We start from the raw sequence: 19,282 nt of genomic DNA, 5'->3' as shown, positions 1-19,282 counted from the left end.
TTGAGTGCTCAGTTTTCTGTTTGTTGCTCTGGTTCTTCTATGCTTCACCAAGATGGAGGTTCAGGTGTGCAGATCACTCCTGGTTCAGATTTGCAGGAACTATGCATTAGTAGATCTGTAGCAGAATGATCATATTTACAGTGTTGATCGTTCTTAAGAGCTTGGCGTTGATCACTTTGCCATTTCTCTATGTTTTTTTAAATTTTTTAATCGAAGTCGGGTTACATTCTGATGGGTTTCATGACTACAGGTCCAAGTTTTTAATGTTGTAATCTTTAAACTACTTGCATTTATTTGTATAGCAACTTAATCAAGTCAGAGGACTCCAAAGCAACAATCATTGGCTTGCGGATGGCGATACGTTGGCTTGTGGTGAAATGAGAAGACGGACATTAAATTGGCACCAGCAGCAGCTGGACCTCCACTCTGCAGAACCAGAAACACACCGGTTACAGGAGATCACTGCATTCTGGCTGCAGGACCAAACTGAATCAGGATCAACTTTCTGATTTAAGTGGATTATTTTTGCCACACTGTTGGCACCGCTAACCTTTTCTTCTCTAGTCCAAAATAAAATGAAAATGACTTTTCATCCAGAGGCAGATCTGCGACCTTTTTGCACTCTAATGTCTGTTTCTAACATTTAACAAGCTCTGCACTGGTGGCAACAATTCTGCCCAATTTTGGTGAGCGACACTCCCAGATGTCCTAAAGCTGTTGACTTGGCAACTGAAACCGTGAACAAGGAATCATTTTTTAAAATGATAACCAGAGTTGAAGGTTTGTTGCAAACATCTTCCTTTACTTGCTGGAAGATCATTCTGACAAGCCGGGCAACGCAGGCCACATCATCTGCCTGCAGAGCTGCACACCTCAAACGTTCAGTGTGAAACGAGTCTGTTTTATCCGGCCGGATGTTTCATGTACGTAGCAGCTTGTCTGGAGCAGTTCCTCTGCTAAAAGAGGAACAAATAGAAACTGTTTGGTTCTGTTGCAGGAGAAAGAGCCGCCGCTCGACAAACACGCTGCTTTCATTCATCTCATTCTGGTACCACTGGACACACTTTTGTTGTTAAAACTCTTCAATTTTTCACCTGAATATCTGAGTTTGTAAAGGCAAGAAGCTTGAAAGCAAAAGTGTAACCAACATGTTGAGGTAAATGTTTAAGTTGGCAGAGAACTCAGACATGAATTTCCTCAGGCTTCAGTTCCCACAACATATTACACACACACACACACACACACACACACACACACACACACGCGCCGGTCATAGTGTGTACTCTAAAACGGAGGGCAAACGTGGATGTGCAAAAACACAAAATCTTAAAGTGAACTTTAAGCGAGAAACAGGCGGCTTGTCAATAAATCTTTAATGTTGATGAAAAAGGACAGATTATTACATTTTTCCATGTTAAAGTAAAATAATCTGCCAATAGAACGAGTATGCTTTCAATTGTAAGGAATTATTTACTTACTAGCTCTTCAATCTTGATAAAAAGTTACTTGTGAGTTGTTTTATTCAAGATATTTTCACTAAATAAATACTTGGTAAGGTTTAGTCATTCAGTTTTCCTACATTCTGAGATTTGCAGGCTGAGGACACCTGAATGTTTTCAACAGTGACAGCAGCTCTGAACTTGCAGCTCTGAACTTGAAGCTCCTGCTCCACCCTGCGATGCGATCAAACTAATGTAGCAGTGAGTCAGATGCAACACACCTTTGAGCTCCTCGCCGCTGACTGCACACACTGTAAACGCCAGCGAGCGACCACGGCGTGAACTGTGACTCACGGCTGCGGCTGACGGCAGCAGCAGACATGTTCAGACAGCGAGAAGCAAAAAGACTCCAGGAGTTCTGAGCTTTCAAACCCAGCAGAGACAGAAACGTCCTCACTCAAGGATTTACGTACATTTGCTAGAACAATTCATTTTGAAGATACATCAAGTGCCTGGAAACACTTTTCCGAGCCGCATCTCGCCAGTGGAATGGTCCAAATCATATCACATGAAATGAACACGGAAGTTGGCACCAAAGACTCGTTTGTGGTCCGATGCGCGTTGGGCGCGGCAGCTGCTTGGCCCTGAATGCAAACAGATAAAACGGACAGAGCGGCAAATGGTCGAGCTCACAGATGTGCAGACATTCTGTGATCTTTGACCCCAAGCAGATCAGTAAGCAGCAGGAACAGGAAGGCGTGGACAACCCATTCTCAGGACAGCAGGAAACATGTCAGGTGACAAACATTTCTGTTTCAATTTAATTTGGTTTTACAAAGTGCTTTGAAACATTTGTTGTAAATTGGTGCCATCGAAATAAACAGATTTGAACTGAACACATGGAGCTGCTGCTGCTGCTGCAGAGCTGCTGCTGCTGCTGCAGAGCTGCTGCTGCTGCTGCAGAGCTGCTGCTGCTGCTGCAGAGCTGCTGCTGCTGCTGCAGAGCTGCTGCTGCTGCAGAGCTGCTGCTGCTGCAGCTTCTTCAGTGGCAAAATTAGATAGTATTTTAACATTGCAGGTATTTTTGCTATTTGCAGTTTTAAGAAAATTCTTCCATCCACATCAAATATTTTACTGTACAATCAGTTGCATGTTTCCTTTAACCTCAGTGCTAATTTAACTGGACTATATTACTCCTGTCCCGTCTTATTCTCATCTACTTCAACTGGCTCCTGGTTCAATTCCCCAAAGAAGGCTAAATGATACTTCTATTAATTTATCTGAGAAGTTCATCTGAAACCCACTTAAGAAAAAAATTAAGTTTCAACCAAAAAAGGATTGTGTAAAAAGTGACAAGGATGGTAAGAATGATGAACAGGAACCAACATTCAGTCCAAAAGTTCTTTGTTTTTGTGCAGAATTATTTCCGTTGTCCGATTGTCTATAAGACCAAACGAGAATAAAACTTTGCATACGTCTATTTGAATAAAACGTCGCTGAGACTTGATAACAGTGAAGCCTGTCAACATGGTGAGGATTTGCATTTTTCTGTCCCAACAGTTGTCTGAGCCAGAGATTTGATCTGTTGATTGATCGATTGATTGTTCGGTAGCAACAGGAAGACAGAAACATGTAGCATGATCAGGCTGGCAGGTGACGACAAACAGAGAAGGGCTGATTCGGAACTGATAAAACTTTATTTCACTTTAAATCGTCTTTTACAATTTATCCTGTTTATAACATGAAAGGTTAAACTAGAATTGGATTTTTTTTTTAAAAGACATACACAAATCTAGTTTTACGTCAAGAACCAGAGTGAAGGAAAGGTACCCGGGATTTTTTCCCCCATTTTTTAAAAACCATTTTTGCGGTTTTTTTTTCTATATTTAAGCTAACCCTAAAGTTTCACAACCACGTGCGAGCTAAGCAAGAAAACCGTCACAGAAGCAGACTTTTTTGTTGTTTTTGGGTTGATTTTTGTTTTATTTTAAGCAGAATACTGGTCAGTAAAAACAAAATGATTTCAGATACCAGATATACAGACAGGCTCGGTGCCACATTCACTACTGCAAGGGATCAGTTTTTCCTTAGAAAGCGAAGAGTAACTGTCGTTTTGTTCAGCTAAAGAGGAAAAAAAGAGCAGCAGGGAGGATGAGATTTTTTTTTTGTTGTCTTTTTCTACTTTTTAAAATGTCAGTGCATGAAAATATTTGTCCCCAGGAAAAAGAAAAAATACCTTCTACATCTACAGAGTGGAATGTCATGGTGCTTTAGACAAGGTTATTGTGACACTGAGTAGAAAAAGGGGGGAAATGTTTTGGGAAAAGCTGCAGTGTTTTAGCTGACGTCTGCCAATACCAGGATGTAAAGTCGAATATGAAATCTGATTATTTGGGGGGGTTAATTTTTAGTATTTGTTTCAGTGCAGTTGGACGCGAGCCTCAACCGATCTGCACATTTTTCTCAAACCATAATCCAAACTACAGGTTCTCATTTCCTCGATTGGCTGATCGGCTGTGATTTGGCTCCTAAATGTACACACCTGCCGAGGCTCCTACCTGCACCAAAAACCAAGTTTACGTTTTGCAACTCGTTCCACCACAGCTACGTTTGTTTCAGTAGCAGGGCAGGAATTAAGATTTTGATGTTGGTCTGATTGAAATAGAAACGCCAGGTCCCTGGAAGCGGCGTCATTCCACAGTCTGTACCATTTTTAACTCGTGCTGCAGAAGACTGAAGCGGCTCCGGCTCAGGGCAGCCATTTTTTGCAGCGTTCTGCCGCGAGCTGTAACACGAGACTTGACTAAACTTGTCTTGTAAAGGCAGGAATGGACAGAATGAGGGCAGCGAAGGAAGGCAGAAACAAATCTGGTTAAAAAAAAAATAAAAAATTCACCAAAGCATCAAACAGCAGCTGACTGTAACGGCTTCAAGGTTTTATCTGCAGGCAGGTGGTAACGAACATCCAAAACCATTCTGTTCTCCACAATAAAAACAACAACAAAGATTTACAGTTAAGCTCTAAAAATGTTTTACAATTTTACAGTTTTCAAAAAACGGAACTGATCGATTGGTTACAGAATCAAAACACACCCGGAAAAGTAAACCAAAGGACAGGCGAGAGAAAGGAGGGGAGCAAGCGGGTCGCGTTTGCTGAAAATGAAAATGGAATGTTTCCACTTTTGCTGAACAATTTACGATTTTTTCTTTTTGTGAAATGGTGTCAAATCTTTAAAGGTCCCAGTTGGCAAAAAAAAAAAAAAAAAAAAGAGAGAAACCAGCGAGTGTTTGATTACCCAAACCAAAAAGAAAAAACCATTTGTTTAACTTTGATCAGTGTCACAATACAGCCTTGTATGGAGGACCCTTCTGTATAAACCCCCAGCAGAATTCCCCTGCTGTTCAAACAACCACCCACCCCCTCCGTTCCCAGGTCGGGAGGATTTAGAGGAAAAACTAAGCATCACAGCGTTTGTTGAAAATAAACGGACAGTTTAATAACCTTTGTTTTGTTTAAAGTGGAATAAAACCAGCCATTCTTTGCCAGTACACTATGAAAAGCCAAACAGAGAAGGAATGGACAACTATATAAATGCTTTAACTCACTAGGACAGGAGGGAAGGAGGGAGAGAACGTACTGAGATGTTAGGAGGGAGGGATGGAAGAGAAAGATTAAACAAGGAAGGTATAAAAAGGAGAAGGCGGGCTCTGGAGGATGTTCATTTAGTTGGTGGTTTGGGATAAAAACCCTCTCTGCGTGCTATAAGACTAAACCAGCCAGAGGTGTGAGCCTGCTGGCCTGTGTTGGAGTGCCATGATGGAGAGAGGGCGGGTGGGGGGAACGGGCGAGCGAGCGCAGGCGGCGGGGTCCTGAACCTCGCCTCATCCGCTCAGTAATATTTGTGAAGGTGGGGTGCTATTCATGCTGTTGGTTATACAGAAGGGAAGTCAGGCGGCCGGGCTCGGAGAGGCGGGAACGAGGGAATGAACGGGCTGTTTATGTGTACGAAGAGAGGAGGAAGAGAAGAAAGAGGAGGAGATACAGGGAGAGGAGAAGTGTGGGGATGGGTTAACAGTGAAGTGCGCTCTAGTTGTCTGCGTCGCCGGTTTCACCCTCGTCTCCCTGGTTTTCTGATGTCCACAGCTGCAAACACACAAAACATCTGTAAGGCCAGACGTCTAAAGAGCTGACAGTAACTCAGTCACACAGGAAAGATGATGACAAGAATGGAGTTTATTATTATTGTAAATGTACATGAATGAGCTGAACAGCAGGTGATGAACCAACTGAAACCAGTTTGGATAACATCAGAAAGAAATGTGATATTGGACTGAAGCAGATTTCAAGAGATTAAAACTTTATATTCTACTTTTTCATTTTTATTTACCAATGGGAAATTATTGCTTTGTAAAACAGCATTTCACTTCATTTTGTTTTTGTAACATTCAATAAAATAAAGCTAATCTGAATCTATTTCTCCCCAAATGAGTCATAAAACACACAGATGTTTGTTTGAAACCGTTGATTAATTAGCATGCATCTCCTGACTGGAAGTAATATTAATGATCAGACGGGACTCCTGAATTCAATCTGAGGAAGATTAGGGTGATGGTACAGAAGCCTTCTAACCAAATATAAAAGTCAACAGAAACATGTGAAAATGAGCTCAGCAGTTATTAAAAAAGGTTTTATTACATTTTTTCCTGTAAAGGTTTTTCTATTAATGAGGAGTGAATAAATCATTTGACATTCAACTGTCAAAATGAAATGTTTCCCATCAGAAAGCGAACGTGTGTAGAGTTTTTGGGTCGGACAGAAATGAGAACATGGAGACTCAGAACAGCTGACTCCATTTGTCTCTAAACTCCAGTGAGTTTACAGAATGAAAACGTCCAAATGTTGGATCCGCTTCTTGTTTCTTGATCAGATTGCAGATGAAACAGGTCAGACTATCCTTATTTTAATTTAGCATTTATAAAGTTATCTTTAACATAAAACCAGTAATTACAGAACAATAATCAGCCAAGTTCAAGCGAACAGAAAGAAAATGACCTGAGAGCGTAAATCATTTGGTGATAGGCAGCCAATCACAGCAGCTGCCTCTAAAAGCAGCTTTACCTGTAAAACTCGCTCGTCTCTCACGTTACGCAACAAGTTTAATGAGTCAAATCTACTGAAGCTCAAGATGAAAAGGGGAGAATATTCCTGGAGGATCCCAACACAGATGTTTCAATAAAATGTTTTAATAACAGATGGATTAGTAAAACAACGGTTGGTCGCATACTTACAGTAAGGTTGTCCCTTAGTAGCTGCATGATCAGCGTGCTGTCTTTGTATGAATCCTCATTCAAGGTGTCAAGCTCGGCGATCGCCTCGTCGAAAGCCTGCAGTGAAAAGAACAAAAAACATGTTAGTTTCCCGTGGAAATCCTTGGCGTCTGTTCGCGGAGGTCAGGTGAACGGCTGAGAGGCAGCCGTGCGGCCTGTGGGTGTGTGTGCTGAAACTCGCCTGCTTGGCCAGAGAGCAGGCCTGCTCGGGCGAGTTGAGGATTTCATAGTAGAAGACGGAGAAGTTGAGGGCCAGGCCCAGCCGGATGGGGTGTGTTGGCTGCATGTCCTTCTTGCTGATGTCGAAGGCGTCCTGGTAGGCCTTCTGAGAGTTCTCCACCGTTTCTTTAAACACACACACACACACACACACACACACACACACAGCAGTCACACTGTGATCCTGTACAGCCGCCTCTGTCCTGCGGCTCATATCAACAAACTTTATGAGTGGAGGGAACACAATTCTCTTCCAGGGAAACTGTTGCTGTTAATCTATTCATTTATTCTTTTGTTAGAGACTTAAGCTGAAAAACTTCAGGTCAAACGTGTAAACAAAATATTTAGTATAAAGATTCTGATTCTACCGTAACTTAAGTGTCGGTCAGTTCGGGTGAGCACTGACATCGTTTATCATTTAAATTGATACATTTCTTATAAGAATTTTGACTTATTGTCTCAATAAACTCCAATTACTGATGTTTAAAGAAACCTGTAACTAATGTCAGGTTTGTTATTTTTACTCTTTTCTCTACTAAAAGTTTCAATAAATACCAAAACATTTGAAAATAAAATGACATGAAGTTACTTTGTGCAGTTCACACAAATCAAACGGGAAAGTTTTTCTAGAGATGCAGGAAACTGTTACCTAAAAATAAGTCAATATTTCTTATTGTTATTTTTATTATTATTGCAAAAGTACTTTAAAAAATCACGATAACTTAAGTCCATATCGTCCACTCCTACTGGTCAGTGCTACTTCAATCAACCCATTGCCATGGCAATTAGATGATTGAAACCCTTGGCAACAAACGATGAAGCCGTCTCTTAGCAACAGCCTGCATGAGGCGGTCGCGCTTTCGACTGAATCTTAAAGAAAAGGATAGAAATAGACGACAAAGAAGTGTGAGATCAAATGACATCCACTCTGGCCAATTATGTCATTTCCACATAATGGTTTGTAGAAACGCTTCACATGCTTTCAGTGTAATTAACACTGAATGCATGTGAAGCAAATGATACCATGTACATGCGAATAAGAAAAAGGTGATAACTGCTTTGGTTTTGCTCTTCCAGTTGGTGTGGATTTGAGGAAGTGAAGGTGCGACTTGTTGGTCTGAAGCAGTGAGGCTGAGCTGTGATGCTCACCCTTCTTCGAGTCCCCAGAGGCCACCTCTGACAGGTATCTGAAGTAGTCTCCTTTCATTTTGAGGTAGAACACCTTGCTCTCTGCCTGAGATGCATTGGCAATGAGGAATTTGTCGAGCAGGTTCTGGAACAAACAGGAACAGGTCAGCGGTCAGTACGTCAGAACAAACCTGGAACCCCATAAACCGGCCGTTCCCTCTGCTCCCAACCGGTGACGCCCCGCCCCGCCGCACTGACTGCTACTGCTGCTGCTGGTGTCCTCATCTAATAGTTTAAAGGAGGGTTTTATCCAGATCATGTGATCAGCTGCAACTTTACCCCAGAGCATCTCTTCACTGAGCCCAGCTTTGTTCCAGTGATTACATTTAGGCCCATTTTAATCTGCTGACTCCACCAACCTGTCATAAGAATGTGCAGATATCTGCTCAAGCAATCACCATCCAGCACTTTTCCTCTGATTTTTAACTTTTCACTCATTACCCCATTTCTGTTAGCACTTACTGACATTTTTGCAATAAAAAAAGATCTACCTCAGCTAAACATGGTATATTTTTGCATGTGGAATCTTGCTTATTTATAGTAACGTTTATAGTAAAAAAAGAATCTGACACTCTGGTACATTCAGTTTAATTTGGGACCAAAGTTGCAACATTTGTTACATTTTAAGTTGTTGTTAAACCAACCGAAGCCTTTGAAAAAACTGTTCCCCTCCATGCCTGAGGGGGGCTGCACAGAGGACCACTGAAGAAAACAACACAAAATCTCTGAAGAAGATGATGAGAATAACTTCTTTCTTCACAAATGTAATGCAGTATTTTCAGCTGTCAGTGGTTGGAGGATCTCTCTCTTTAGCTAAAGATCACATTATTTTTCCAGCTAGCGCTATGCTAGTTTATCAGAACAATTGTGCTGATGTCAAGAATTTAAATTGTTTTATTGCAGCAGTTAGACTCAAATATTAATTCTGCAATAAAATGATACAGAAAACACAGCTTTAAATTTGTGGGATGGCGATTTGAGGCCAGCTCCCTGGACACAAAGCTCCATCTTCAGCCGTTATATTTGTCACAAAAATTATTTTCTTCATCTTGGAGTAGCTGGTCCTGCTCTTCCTCCTGTTGCTACTACTTTAAGGACAGCATGCTTCCACTCATCCTTTCCTCCTTTCATTCTTGCAGCCCCACATCATCACCGCTGAGACTTCACCAAGCTTTGACCTTGAAGATATTATTAGCCGTCTGCTCATGCGCTGAAATATTTCAGTCTCTTTTGACCTTGAGCAGATTCTGCTCTCCGCTTGTCGGGGCCAGAATGTGAAGAAGCGGCTGCTGGCGGAGCTGATCTCACCTGTGGTGTTTAAAACTGCAGCCAGTTTCTCTGAGGGTCAAGTTGAGGCCGAGTCCCATATAAAACCCTTCAGCTGCTTATGAGGCTCTTAAGGGCGAATTAAAGCAAATGAAACCAGTTTGAGGTGAAGCAGATTTTAAACTACATCTCATTTTTAGGTTTCAGATTCTCCATCTTTTCTCGTTTCAATGAGTTTAGCATGTCTGATACAGAAAAACACTCCTGAACTGACCTAAATACACCAACAGCTTCACATGCTTGGTCAAACATGTCAAATTAAACTAAATATTCTTTCAAATGGTTCAGAAAGTGCAATTAGGAATTCTAAATATAACGTAAAATAAATAGTAAAACATGACGTCACGCAGACCATAAAGGATAGAAATAGACTGAATAGATCAGACACAACGTCATTGATACTCAATCTAGAATTTTTTTAAATATTGCAACAAATACAGATATTAATATGGAATCGGTGGATCTTTTGACACTACATCAGTTAAAACACTGATTTTTCTGTAATTTTGTTCTAAAAATCCTGGCCTGTCTTATTTAAAAAGGTTTAGATTGCTGCAGAAACGAAGCAGAGATGCAGACTGTCGCACACCGACCTGCCTTCCAGCAGTGAGGGAGGAAGAGTTGCTCTTCCACCACCTCTGCCCTATTTAACAACTCCAGTCCCACGTCCCGTTCCCTGGACCCATTATCACCACCCACTCTGTTTTTCATTCTCTTGGCACCCCTCGGCCGCCCCTCCCTGTTCCTGCTCATACCAGCACGTCGTGGCAGATTTCTTGGAGTTCACCCTCGATCTTCACGCGGTAGTCACGGGCCATCTGCTGTTTCTTCTCGTTCCCCTCCGTCTTCTGCTCGATGCTGGAGATGACGCGCCAGGATGAACGGCGGGCCCCCACCTATCGGCACCAGCACACACACAACTGGCATTAGACACATGAGAAATAAAAAAAAGAAACTGCTGTACCAGCGACTAAAATCTGCTGGAGTGAATTTTGGGGAGTTATCTTGCATATGAAAAATAATATCGCCGTTAATTAAAGCTTCCACTGACAATTGTTTTCATCAATAGACAAAAAAAGAGGCAGGTTTAAGTATTGTTTTATTTTACAAGAATATCATTTTGCCCTGTAAATGTAGAAAATGTTACCTCCAGCCCATCAGTTATGAACCCATGGATTTCAAAATAAATGTACAAAGAATAGGGAAGCACTGATTGCAATTTTCTGGTTCATCACTGATTGCCAATCTTATGATTACCAATCTTTAAAAAGCCCAAATGCCAATTATGATTTTGACCAATATTGATTTTTCTTTTGTCAGAAATGTTGCTGAAAATAGCCAAAAGATTGCCAATTTGGCCACTGATGGTGACCATCAGTCACCATCAGAGCTCTCATGGCAGAGCAAAAGAAAACAGTTTGCTGAGGCATCCGTAGATAAGATCAGCTTCACATGCAAGTATCGCCCAATCACAATGTCCCAAAATGAAGGATATCAGGGTTTATTTATAGCTGTATCCTTAATCAAAAATCTTACATCCTGAGACTGAACTGAATAAAAACAGGGATACACAAAATATCGGCACCGACATTGGTATTGGCCGATATTTGTAATTTTTTAACACCCCGGTATCTATCTGATAAATCTAGTCTGACATTGATAACTGATATTTCCATCTTGTTTCCATCTAGTTTGTTAATGAGGGGAAGTGAAGGAAGTCGGTCATGTGACATTGATGCAGCAAAGAGCTGTGGGGTGTTTAACTGAAGCAGAGAGAAAGTGGTTCATTCAGCATGTTTTTTTTTAAAGGCATCGAAATATATATAGCAATATCAGTAAATATTGATGATTGGCCATAACAGCAATCTAAATGTCGGCCCAAACCTTCCTACAGGCGTGTCCTTAAAAAAGTACAAGGAAAAATTCTGTGTCTACATCATTTAACCAAAATGAGGAAATCAGAGAGGTGGAAGGTGGAATACACAAAGTCGCTGTTCAGAGTTTGACCTTTTAATGACTAATTCCTAGTATTGCCCGTATTTACCATTTGGGGATTTGTCCAGGCTGAACAAATACATTTATGATTTTCACATTATACACACAATTAGAAGAAATTAAAACAAAATTAATTGAGAGGAATTTGGACTTCCAGCAACTGAACAGCTTTAAAAATACATATTTTGCTCATAAAGGCTCCTGGGCAACAAACAGAGCAGAGGACTCTTCAGACATGCAGCAGTTTGGACAAAAACAGCCTTAACTGTTATTAAGAAGTTCAGAAAATAAGTAAAGATGAACTAATGACCATAATGATGTTGACCAATGATTATCATTGGGTGACAAGTTGCAACAGTCCTAATGGCAACAAAAGAATAATTTATTACTCTTAGCTGATTAAAGCATCTGGCATTTCTCTGTTTTTACAGTAATTACAGTGACTTATTCCTACTAGTACTGATGCAAGCTAGAAAAAAAGATCTTTAACTCTAAACCGAAGCAGCAGAAGAAAACTGCAGTGCAGCTGCTCCTGCATACTGTGAGCAAGAAAGTTTGAGTGAGATAAAATCTTGTCCTCTAGTCAATAATCTCTACTTGTTAAAATATTTGTCTTTGTTTGAAGGACAGGTGAATAATGTGAATTATGAAAAGTCAGTTAACTCTCCCTGGTCACCTAAAAAACAAGCCCATTTCTTTAAATGTGCTAATTTTAGAGCGTGGAGGATAAAACTGGTTGACCTTTAGGGGTCGTGATGCAACAGAATCACTAAAGATGACATCAAGTCTCAAACTCTGAAGCAATGCTGAAAGCTATTCACATTAACTCAGATGTGTAAAGAGTGACATGGAAATGGGCGTGGCTTTAGCATGATTATGTTGGCATCGATGTGCAGAAAGTTAGTGACTCATAAAAGACTTTCATTTGGAGTGAAAGTGAATCGGTTGTTTTTCTGCCACTGGTTCTTCTAACAATGACAGAACTGACTTTTGTTTTAAAAACCGAAAACGTAAAAATCAAAATTTTTAAGCATAGCTGACACTCATCCAACTAAATTTATAATTACAGTGAACAAGGAGCTCTACTGTGGGATGTAAACCAGATTAGGAGCTAATTGTAGAGCCATAATTGCCATACCACGTTCTTATAGGCAACGGAGAGCAGGTTGCGCTCCTCGTTGCTGAGCTCCTGGCCCTGCTCTGTCACAGACTTCATGGCAGCCGCCATGTCGTCGTAGCGCTCGGCCTGCTCTGCCAGCTTGGCTTTCTGCACCAGGTCGTTCTTATCCATCTTTTAGGCTGAAAGACAAAAGAAATGAAATTAAAATTAGGGGTATAGAGTATAGAAGAGCATTATTTATATCAAAGCGGCAAACAACTCATTGAAAAAGGCAAATGGACCAAGAGGTGTGAAAACCTCCAGGGTGGATCACTGGGCTTCAAATTAACAACCATTTTAAAAACTTATTTTCAAAAACCTTAATAGATATAAAAACTTAAAACAATCAATGTATCATTATTTTATCCTTGAAGACTTTCAGCTCTTCATCAGCAGGTCTAAGTGGATCTCAGTCTTCAGGAATTACTTTCATGTTGGAGTTTTTCTCACTGTCATGAATCTACATATTTATCCACAACAGCAGAAGAAATACAGGTTATACTATTAGCTCTAATCAACTTTCTTCCAAATGGAAATTCAAAACTGCTGAGCTTAGGTATTCTTGGGGCTCAACTGACCTCTGACCTCCATGTGAAAGCAAGATGTTCTCTATAGTAAAATGAAAAACTGCCATTTTTTGTCACAGGCAATAGGTTTAATGTAGTTGAGAGTTTTAATGTCACCTTTAATTCATTTTAACTGAAAAACAAGCCTGACATGCTTTACATAGCAGTTATGTATCCAGCCTGCAGAGATAAGCAAAACCTTTGTTGGAGTTCCTGTTACAACCACTGGCACACTGAAAACAATGACTAAAATATTCTGCCGTTAAGGCACAAAAAAAAAAAACACAATCGACTGAAAAAATTTAGAGAAACTTCATTCCCACATTCATCCAACAGGAACTCATAAGAGCTGAAATTAAGAAATAAGAACCATTTCCCTCTTAGAACACCAATCAATGTAAACCTCAAACAATATTTCCTGCATTAAATAATTTAATAAAGTCAAAAAAGTACAAGCATTTGTGTAAATTGTGCATTTTACCGAAGTATAAGTGTCTTTGAGGAACCCGGTGGTCATACGATTCCTTTTACCGTCAGGTCGGCATTTGCTCAACTAGTCAGACGAGGTATTATGTCATTTTGTTTCCACGGCTTTGACTGTGCATATCTTTAGGCAAACACCGATGTTCTGCTGCAGCTGGTTAAGCATCTGGGCTGAGATGAAACAAGATTTTCCCTGCAAAGGGAATGTATAGAACCTTCAAAATGGGTTTCACTTTCTTAAGACACTTCACTCCTGTGAGGTAAAGTGCCCTAATGTTAATAATTACCGGATCAAAATGGGTGTTTGGTTAATTTATGCACATGCAGGGATTCATCACACCACCAGGTGGCACTTAAATCAGAATTTCATCTTTTAAATCTAAAATTTATTTTAAAAGATTGGCTTTCCAAGTCAAATTGATATTTGGTAACAAGAGTAATTCAAAAAACACTGCAAAATGTTTGAGTTGTCATTTAGCACAAAATAAACATTCCTCCTGAAAAATCCAAATCCAAACAAAGTGATTTGTGCTTTTTGCAGCTGCTAATTAAAAGAAAGACATCAGTGGAACAAGAACAGCTCAGCCATTTGTAATGTGATGCTGAACAAACACCACAATGTATGAGAAAGTTCAGTGGTGCAAGATGCCCCACCTGCATGTCTTCATCACCAGTGTCATATTATCCAGACTGCGTTTCTTTGGACGGTCAATCTTTAGCAACAAAGCTTTAATAGAACAGTGATCAGATGCATTTGTTCAAAGTATGGGTATGAGTTGAATCCAGTTTTTCATGTTAAGTGAGATTACAGATGGTTCACTGCTGCATTTCCCTAAACTTTCACCACATCCTGTTTTATTTATTGCCAGATGGTGCTGCTTTAATCACGAGGGCAATTTGATGTGAATGAAAAAAAAAAAAGCTTTGGATTTTTGCATTTAGTTGCAGCAGTTGTGAAGTTTTACAGTTAGACACATAGAAAACATTTGTTCCATTTCTTTTCACCCTCAAAAGCAGTTAGATGATATACAATCTATATAAAATCAAGTTTGACATGTATTAAACAGTTCAAATTGACTTAAACAGCTTTATTTCAATTTATTTCCTGTCAAAACTGATTGTTAAAGTCTGTTGGTAACTCCGGTTAATCTCACAAGTGAAAAGATAAAACTAATCTGGGCAACTTATTGTGCAACCAATTGTACATGCTTCCTCCAGTTCTACAGGGTAATTTAACTCACACCAGAGAAACAGCAAAATCATTTGGAGACCATTCGTTTTCCAAAATACAAAGTACCAAAAGCACCAGGCAGTGGTAAAACTATAAATTATAAACTTATGTTGCTCATCAGCAGATGAAATGCAGTAGAGAGAGTTGTGCTATTTTGTGCTAACATGCAGTATAAATAAAAATACTCACAGGGATGTGTTATTTTTGGTGTTTCAAAATGTGAAGGTACACCTATTACTAAAAATATATGACTTTACTTTCACTTTCTTAAATCTAACACGAACAAAGATGGCCTTTTTTACCTTGAGGAATCAATTGTTGTATGTTTTATCTGATAGTTCTGAAGTAGGTTTTTACTTGAAATGTTAGTGGATCAAGTAAAAATAGAGCAGAATTAATAAAGGAAAAAATGCATTAAATCCCTTCTGAAACACAATAAACATGTCCCATGACTTACAATTCAAAGTTTTTATTTTAACTGTATTAAATCTGCATTAAAATACAACAAAAAAGGCATAAATGAAATATGTACGTTGCATGTATCTTATTCCTGGTGATAGCTTGAACACAAGGCTATTATTCTGATTACCTCGATATATGTAATACCGCTTGTCCCGGTTTAGTTTTAAATAGACGACATTAATGACACACGGATCGAATAAAATTGATCGAACTGAGCTCCGATCATCCAGCACGCCAGTATCTCACTCTACACGTGCAGGGCTGTTATCCAACCACCTGGCTGTTAACAGGCTTACTCACGCCGAAAAAAAAGAAAAAGAAAAAAACCCCAAAAGGCACCATCTTCAAACCGTGGACAGGACCGAACACAACATAACGCATCGATTCACTAAAAGCTTGAAAAACAGCTACCGAACGTTCGGTTCATCCGGCTGGCTCGGCGTGCTAACAGCTACGCCCTCCTTGTCGCATTCCCCTGCGGAATTTTAAGATGGAGAGATAGATTAGCGCCTGCTAGCTTAGCTGTTAGCAAGCGGGACCTGACCGAGCGGCGACACCCAACCGAAGGCCCGATTCTCCCATCTGGGGCAAATATATCGTTTCTCCCGAGCTAATCAACGCGAATGGAATTCCTAGTCAGCTATCTTCAATTTCAGTAAAAAAAATAAACGTCGCATATGAGGCAAAAACTCCCGGGAAATATGGAGGGAGTGTTAGCTCGTTTCACTGCGCCATGACGGAGCAGCCATTCACAACCGCGCTACGTTTCTTAGAATACCAATTTACAGCGATTGAGAACAAAATGTGCATTTATATAAAATTTTTAAAGACAGAGCTTCTTACAGGCAGTGTGCTGTGATGCGTACCTAGCGCCGGATGCTAAAATTGTTCGGGCTGCTCTCTCGCAACGGCTCGGCCGCTGCTAAGCTGTCAAAATGGCCAGACTCGACAGAAGCTTCTCCCTCCCCACACGGAATGCGGCTAGCATCGAGCCGAGCTCGTACTTTCGAAGGCAAATCATCAGCAGCATACCGACTGCGCCGTTTGTACCTGCAACCGTGTCGCAAACGTTTTGTAGCTTATTTCTCATTATCTGGTTACAGTCTCTGGCCTAAATTCTCGCACCCAGCCCCAAACCACAATAGGCACCTTCCGCCGCAGAGGCAGCCCGCGGGACCACCGGTCCGACTGCAGTTTCCCTGCGAAAACTTAGCTTAGCCTTCATATTAGATATTGCTCGATTAATACATCAGTAAACTCACATTTTGAGCGTATTAGGGATCCTGATTTTATTCTCTTAACGATGGGAGTATCTCAAGCCGTCCTCAGCTCGCTGCTCGGGATATTCAGGGCAGTACCACTTCCGCCTGCTCTGACACTTCCGCTTCCTCTAAACCCCACCCCTCCCCCCGCCAGTATCTATGGCAACGGCGCCAGGGGGTTTCCTAACCATCTTGCGAGGGGCTTTGACGTCAGGAGGTCCATGGCAACCGTTACAGGATGACGTCTGCCTGTCTCCGTGGCAACTGTTTCCATGAGACCGTTGCTGTCGTATCTAAGTTCGGCATCATGTCAGCCAATGCGGCCTCGTGTGGGCAAATATGACATATCTACATAATATATATCATATTTATATTACAAATATTATAGGCGTATGTGTGTATATATAGGACAGCCGATTTCTAACTTGCTTTTTTAAAGCTACATTTTACAGAGGCTTGTATTTAATCAATTAAACTTATATAAAACTAAATACTTGTCTCGTTTTAGATCCAGTTACCACACTATGGAACATTTTAATTCTAATTTTATACATTATTATATATATCATGGATCAGATCAAACCTTCAATGTACGTTTATATTGCTCACACGTATATATATACGTATATATATATTATATATATATATATATATATATATATATATATAGATATATATATATATATATATATATATATATATACAGACAAAATGGTAATGGCGAACCAACCAGACATTGTCGTAGTGGATAAACAACAGAGGAAAGCCGTTGTAGATGTAGCAATACCAAGCGACTGCAACATCAGGAAAAAGGAGAAACTGGAGAAATACCAGGGCCTCAGGGAAGAACTGGAGAGGGCCTGGAAGGTGAAGACCACAGTGGTGCCTGTGGTCATCGGGGCCCTCGGGGCAGTAACCCCCAAACTGGAGCAGTGGCTACAACAGATCCCAGGAACAACATCAGACATCTCAGTCCAGAAATGTGCAGTCCTTGGCACAGCCAAGATACTGCAGGACCCTCAAGCTCCCAGGCCTCTGGTAGAGGACCCGAGCTCAGAGGATAAGAACCACCCGCGGTGGGTGAGAAGGGAATTTATTTATTTTTATATATATTTATATATTTTTACTATGCATAGTTCTTTGTTATTTATTTGCATTATGGTGTCCAACAAGCCTCAATTTCCCACATTTTTTAATCTTTGTGTGCTACCAGTAAGCGGTGTCTCTACAGGACAAGTCATTCATAGCACAGTTCCACTGATGAAACACAGCTCCGTGTCGCCTTGTCTCATTATGGTCCAAGACCAATTCAGGCACTTTTTAAATTGTGTTTTTGACACCAAGTTCATGGACCTTAGCAACAGATTTTTATATGCTTTTGTTATTTATTTACTTATTTATTTGTTTGCTTGTTTGTTTATTACTCAGGACACATAGAAATTTTGCTATGTTCTAGGAATGTCAAATAAAAACATCCTATATCTCATGGTAGAGGATTCCATTCTGTCAGGAAAAAAAATGAAATTCTCATTTGGATTCAAATTTAAGTTTCACAAACCCCATAAAATTGCTAAAAGCAATGCCAAACTTCAGATGTTTTTTGATTCCTTTTTAGTGTTGAGTCTTCTAACAAAACAGAGCACAGAGATGTAGCGCTGCCTGTGGAAAATAGTCATGCAGCTGCATCCAAAATGCTAATAAAAGAAAAATAGATCAAAATAAATCCCGACAGCTATTTACAGCATTTATTCCCTGTTTGTCAACGGATAACATTTAACGTCTTGTTAATGGCCCGTAAGGCACTGAATGGTCTGCGCCTTAGCAGAAATTTAATATTGTGTTTTAAACACTTTCATATGAGTTTAAAATGAATTAAAAACAAACATGTTTTAGGAGTTATACTCAGCTTGATATACAAAAGGTAAAAACTTTTCATAATAATTATACCCATCACTGCATAATGATGAGCATAAATCATTATGCAGTGATGATTTATAATGATCTGTGGAAAGTGTCAAAACATTAGAAACAGCAGAATTTAATCATTGTTTTAAAAGTAATTTTGTTTAACTGCTTCATGACTTTTGTCTTTTTTAGTGATTTCATATTATGATGATGTTCAATAATTTCTGCCTTTATTCCCTGAAACTGAATGTGGCTTTAATACTGTAGCTCACCCATCACAAATACAAATACAAATTATTTATAATAATTTGTATTTGTGTCTTTGTCCAGACATCTAAAAGCTGGCCTTTCAAAGTATAATGTGTTTTTTAGTGAAAAATTTAGAAATAGTAAAAGGTGTTTTGTAATTTTACATTTAGTGATTTGCCTCCCCTCTATGAAATGTTTCTTAACTTCACTCATCACACAGTTTAAATATTTCATAAAATAAGGTCAAAAATGTATATTTCCAAAATGATTAAAATTTTTAAAGTGACAGAAAGAAAAAAAATCTACAAGTTTACATCTAATAGAGACTACAGCTCTTTGAAATAACAGGAATATTTGCGGATGTGTTTTAAAGCATCACACACACACACACACACACACACACACACACACACACACACACACACACACACACACACACACACACACACACACACACCTATGGAGAATTT

The 19,282-nt window shown here is 39.9% G+C and overlaps 1 protein-coding gene and 1 non-coding gene across 2 annotated transcripts; one reads left to right on the top strand and one right to left on the bottom strand.

Moving 5' to 3' along the window:
* The first annotated feature begins 2,364 nt into the window (after positions 1 to 2,364).
* On the top strand, positions 2,365 to 2,496 carry LOC129372904 (small nucleolar RNA SNORA76). Its single transcript, XR_008607299.1, has one exon. It is a non-coding gene; the product is annotated as a small nucleolar RNA SNORA76 (small nucleolar RNA).
* Positions 2,497 to 3,114: 618 nt separating this feature from the next.
* On the bottom strand, positions 3,115 to 16,781 carry LOC129372744 (14-3-3 protein beta/alpha-1). Its single transcript, XM_055050215.1, has 7 exons — positions 16,659 to 16,781; positions 12,634 to 12,794; positions 10,256 to 10,396; positions 8,136 to 8,259; positions 6,949 to 7,112; positions 6,729 to 6,824; positions 3,115 to 5,583 (listed from the first exon to the last, which is right to left on the bottom strand). Exons 2-7 carry the CDS (start codon positions 12,784 to 12,786, stop codon positions 5,527 to 5,529), a joined length of 735 nt encoding a protein of 244 aa, XP_054906190.1. The 5' UTR covers positions 12,787 to 12,794; positions 16,659 to 16,781; the 3' UTR covers positions 3,115 to 5,526.
* Between the last annotated feature and the right edge of the window lie 2,501 nt (positions 16,782 to 19,282).

This window comes from Poeciliopsis prolifica, unplaced genomic scaffold (assembly GCF_027474105.1).
Source record: "Poeciliopsis prolifica strain line A6 unplaced genomic scaffold, Auburn_PproV2 SCAFFOLD030, whole genome shotgun sequence".
In the NCBI taxonomy this organism is placed as follows: domain Eukaryota; kingdom Metazoa; phylum Chordata; class Actinopteri; order Cyprinodontiformes; family Poeciliidae; genus Poeciliopsis; species Poeciliopsis prolifica.
The sequence above is the reverse complement of the archived record's forward strand: the minus strand, read 5'-3'. Positions and strand labels throughout refer to the sequence as shown.